The 4585-nt window shown below is 54.6% G+C and overlaps 1 protein-coding gene across 1 annotated transcript in view; it reads left to right on the top strand.

Annotated features, from left to right (window-relative positions):
• The window catches only part of SLC27A1 (solute carrier family 27 (fatty acid transporter), member 1), a 40703-nt gene that overhangs the window by 23186 nt on the left and 12932 nt on the right, over positions 1-4585 (top strand). The window contains exon 3 of the mRNA XM_010845680.1: positions 3927-4306. Coding sequence (XP_010843982.1) covers positions 3927-4306 — 380 coding nt within the window. The remainder of the gene's footprint in view (positions 1-3926; positions 4307-4585) is intronic.

The following is a 4585-nucleotide window of genomic DNA, read 5'->3' on the forward strand; positions in this document are numbered from 1 at the left end:
AGAAAGATATGGGACATTCCCATCTCCCCAAGGACCTCTCCTGCCTCTTTGCTGTTGGTGTCCCTGCCCTCCGCCCCAGGCCCCCACTGATCTGCCTTCTTCCACTGAATCAGGTCACCTATCCACAATAGGTGCTCACTGCTTCCGGGATGAATGATGGAAACTCTGCCTTTGTCCTGGCTGCCAGGAAGGGACAGGATTCTGGGCTTCATGTTCAGGGATGTGAATACAACCATCCAACCTCTGTTTACAGAGCACCCACTATGTGCCAGGCTCCTAGTCAGATGCAGAGGGAGTTGCTTCCTCTGGGCCCCCTCAGCAGGCTGCTGCAAACAGCGACTTTGATGAGGGGAACCCTCCAATTGGAGATGTTCACTTACAAGGATCCATTCAGCCACCAAGAGTAACAGGGCAGGCACCCAAAGGGACCCGGTGGGCAGGAAGCTGCCCAGGACTCCTTGTCCTCACTCTTCACATCGGTCTCCATTGCTGGTCCCTATTCAGAGAGGCCTTGCCCCGAGACCCTGTTCATGTGTGGCTGCCCCTGCCTTTGCCAAGGATCTGACCAGGGCCTGGCCAGCTGCTCCCTTTGGTTGCAAGGTTCAGGCCTGGCCTGGGAGCCCCAGACACTCCTCCCTTCCTCCCAGTGTCCCATGCGATTATTTATGGCAGGCTCACTCTACTCCAAGAGGGTGAACCTTGGTCTGTCTCCTCCACTGCTGTTTCTCTTGGGCCGAGAATGAAAAAGACAGAAGTCCTGTCTACCAGGAGCTGGGAGAGACAACTCAGAGGCAAATGGTGAACGAGTAAACTGCATTTGGCATTTGTGTATATGTGTGTGTGTGTTTTAGTTGCTCAGTCATGTCTGACTCTGCGACCCCACGGACTGTAGCCTGCCAGGCTCCTCTATCCATGGAATTCTCCAGGCAAGAATACTGGAGTGGGTTCCCATTCCCTTCTGCAGGGGATCTTCCTGACCCAGAGATTGAACCCAGGTCTTCTGCACTGCAGGCAGTTTCTTTGTCATTTGAGCCACCAGGGAAGCCCTTTAAAGACTGTAAGTCCATGTTAAAAAAACAAAGCAGGGAGGGGACTTTTCTGGCGGCCCAGTGGTTAAGACTTCACACTTTTACTACAGAGGCTGTGAGTTTGATTCCTGGTGGGGAACTAAGATCCCACATGCTTTGAGGCATAGCCAAAGAATAATAATAATTACAAAAAAACGTAGGAGGGAGTTCCCTGGTGGCCTAGTGATTAGGAGTCCATGCTTCCACTGCCATGGCCCATGTTCAGTTCCTGCTTGGGAAAGTGACATTCCCAGAAACCATGCAACGCAGCCAGAAAACAGAACAAGAAAGCAGGGACCCGAGAGGGAAGAGGAGGGGGTGGTGCAGTAACAGATGGGGGTCCAGGAATGGCCACCTGAGTGGGTGGCATCTGAGCCAAGACCTCACAGAGGTGGGGGAGGAGCCATTTGGATGTTGGGAGGAGTGGTCCAGGCAGAGGGCAGAGCCTGTGCAAAGGCCCTGAGGCGGAAGCATGCCAGGTGTGCTCAAGCAACAGCAAGGAGGCTGGAGTGAGTGAGTGAGGGGGAAATCTGTGGGGAGGACAGAGGGGGAGGAGGGTTGGGTCTTCCTAGGCCTGGCACACAGCAGGTGCTCATCATTTGGGGATGAATGGAATAGTCTGTGCTCCTGTGCTGGCTGCTAGAGAGGGCAGGCACACCAGGTTCTGAGTTCAGGCAAGAACAGCCATTCAGTTTCTGTTTACTGAGCATCTACTACATCCTTGGCTGGAGCAGATGTAACTTCTCTGGCTGCTCAGAACCCTGGGGAAAACGGACTCAACAGGGTGGCTTCACACAGGGGTTTTGATGGGGGTGGGGGGCGGGTAAAGGGAATTAGGGAGGGCTCTTGGGGTGGACAAGAGAACATTCCCCGAGCCCAGCCAGCACCCAATCCAGACTGGCCCCCTTTGGGGATGTGATGGGGGAGCAGTGGGCACAGCACAGGGCCCGAGCCCTGGAAGGCCCCAGGGGGAGGTGGTGAAAGGAGTCACCAGAGAGTGAGCAGGTGTGTGGGGCTGTGTGTAGCTCAGTGTGCTGGCAGGTGGCGTGTGTGCAGGTGCTCTGGTTGACCCAAGTCACAAGGGCCACAGGATCCTGGTCCCTTCACAGGGGCAGCTAGAGGGGCCCTCCAGGGACTCTCGGGATGTGCAGCTTGACCCCAACAGGAAGTCTCATAAATCTCTCAGAACCCTGACCTCTTGTTTTTAAAAACTGCAGATGCAGGTGGCTGTGTGGATCCATCCCCTCCTCTAACAGACCTTCCTGGCCCACCCAGGACCCTGTCTTCCTCCATTCCCCAGGTCCAGTCCTACCCCAGGGCCTTTGCACTGGCTGTGAACCTGGCTTTACATTCACACCCTGCTTTTCACTTCTGAGGCCCTGCACAGGCCTGACCTACCTGGCTTTCTCCAGGGCCACCACTGCCTGCATTCTGACCCACGTCACTCTGACAGCCTTGTCATCATCTAGCGCTTTCCTCATGCTCATTCATTTATGTAGAGGGGGTTTCTCTCCCGGGAAAACTATGAGCCTCGAAGGGTTGGATCTAGTCATCTCTGAGCCAAGAATGCCCAGCGTGCAGTAGGTGCTGGTACCAAGAAAAAAAGAAATTCTGAAACAAACAAAAATAAAGCCAATTAGATCTTCAAACTGAAAAAAACAAAACACAGTAGGCCCTGATACACATCAGCTGCCTTCATGAATTAAGGACAGAGGGAGTGAATGAGTGAATGAAAACGCTGAGGTCTGTTGTGGACCTGTTGAGTCTGAGGAAGCCATTGCAGGGAATTAAGGAAGCAGCACAGCGGAAGCAGTAGGGCCAAAGGATGGTTCTGATAACCAATTTGACACTAACACTGGTGGGACACAATAGCCAGATGAAGCCTAAAGCGGGAGCAGAGTCAAGACCACTTGTATTGGTCAGGGCAGAGGAAGCTGCTCTAACAAACAGGTCCTCACTCACCAAAGGCTTAACCCAGCACCAAGCTGCCTCTCAGAGCCAGGGGCTCTGGATGGTGGGGCAGGGAGCCAGATAAAGCCAGGAGACCACTTGTTTCTTGAGCTCCTGCACTAGGAAATTCTGGCTTTCTTGGTTCTGTGATCTAAAAGCCGCCACTTTTGCTTTAAACAATACAAACAAGTTCAAGTCTCACTCATCTCACGGCCTGGCGTCAGTGATGGCTGCTCATCCCGACAGGGTCATTCAGGAGGCTGGCTCCTTCTCCTGGAGTTCTCCTTTCCCCTGGGACCTCTGATCGCCTTGTATCCACTGTCAGGTGGGGACAGAGGAACAAGTCACCTGCCATTAGGGCCTCTCACTAGCCTGTCTCCTGGCCCCACCTGGGGCAGAGGCAGCTCCCCACCTTAGGTGGGGGCACCCGAGCTGGATGACTCAGCCAACTCAGCCTAGTGCCATTCAGTGACTTGGGAGTAGGGCAGCCACCCAGCTCAGGGATGGACCCCAGGGCCCAGTTGAGGCAGGCAGGTCATGAGGAGTCCAGGCTGGAGGCGGTGTGGAGTCAGCATGGGGTACTCTGGATCCCCCAGTAAGGAGAAAGAAGGACTGGGCCCTGGCTTCTGAGGGTCACCAGGCAGGCTGTGATGGGGGAGGACAGGGTGACTCTAACACTGCATGGCCAGCTTTGAGAATCCGCCTCCTTCTAGGCTGGTTGGTAAATAGCCCTTTGCCCTTCGTCCTCCGAGAGACCCGGCACCCCAAGCATCCTCTTTGAACCCTCGTCGCCCTTAGGGAACTGGGGTCTCTTCCTCTGCCCTCTCCGTGTGGGATGCCGAGGCTTGGGGAGGTATCCTGGGGTGGGTGGGGCACGCAGTGACACCGTCTCCTCATCCCCCCTCCCAGCGGCCTTTCCGTGCTGATACGCGTGCGCCTGGAGCTGCGGCGGCACCAGCGCGCGCGCCACACCATCCCACAGATCTTCCAGGCGGTGGTTCAGCGGCAGCCCGAGCGCCTGGCGCTAGTGGACGCGGGCAGCGGTGCGTGCTGGACCTTCGCGCAGCTGGATGCCTACTCCAACGCTGTGGCCAACTTGTTCCGCCGGCTGGGCTTCGCGCCGGGCGACGTGGTGGCCATCTTCATGGAGGGCCGGCCTGAGTTTGTGGGGCTTTGGCTGGGCCTGGCCAAGGCAGGCGTGGAGGCCGCGCTGCTCAACGTGAACCTGCGGCGGGAGCCCCTGGCCTTCTGCCTGGGCACCTCGGGCGCCAAAGCCCTGGTTAGAACAAGTAAAAATTTGACATGCATGATCAAAGTAATTTAGCCATATTTATAACAGATCTCCCACTAATATCCATAAATTTTGAAATAAGAAAGAATACATAACTGTCATTTAAAGTTTCTCACAAGAACGAGACCAAAAGCCCTTTAGATATTGCTCTATTTTACTTTGGTCTTGAGGGTGAGGGGACATTACCTAGGTTATCAACAAAAAATAATTAAAATAAAAACTGTCTTACAAATAAACTTCTACAGAATAAGGACAGAAAAGTAAGTTTTGGTTTAAT

This window comes from Bison bison, unplaced genomic scaffold (assembly GCF_000754665.1).
Source record: "Bison bison bison isolate TAMUID 2011002044 unplaced genomic scaffold, Bison_UMD1.0 scf7180017864221, whole genome shotgun sequence".
Taxonomy (NCBI): Eukaryota; Metazoa; Chordata; class Mammalia; order Artiodactyla; family Bovidae; genus Bison; species Bison bison.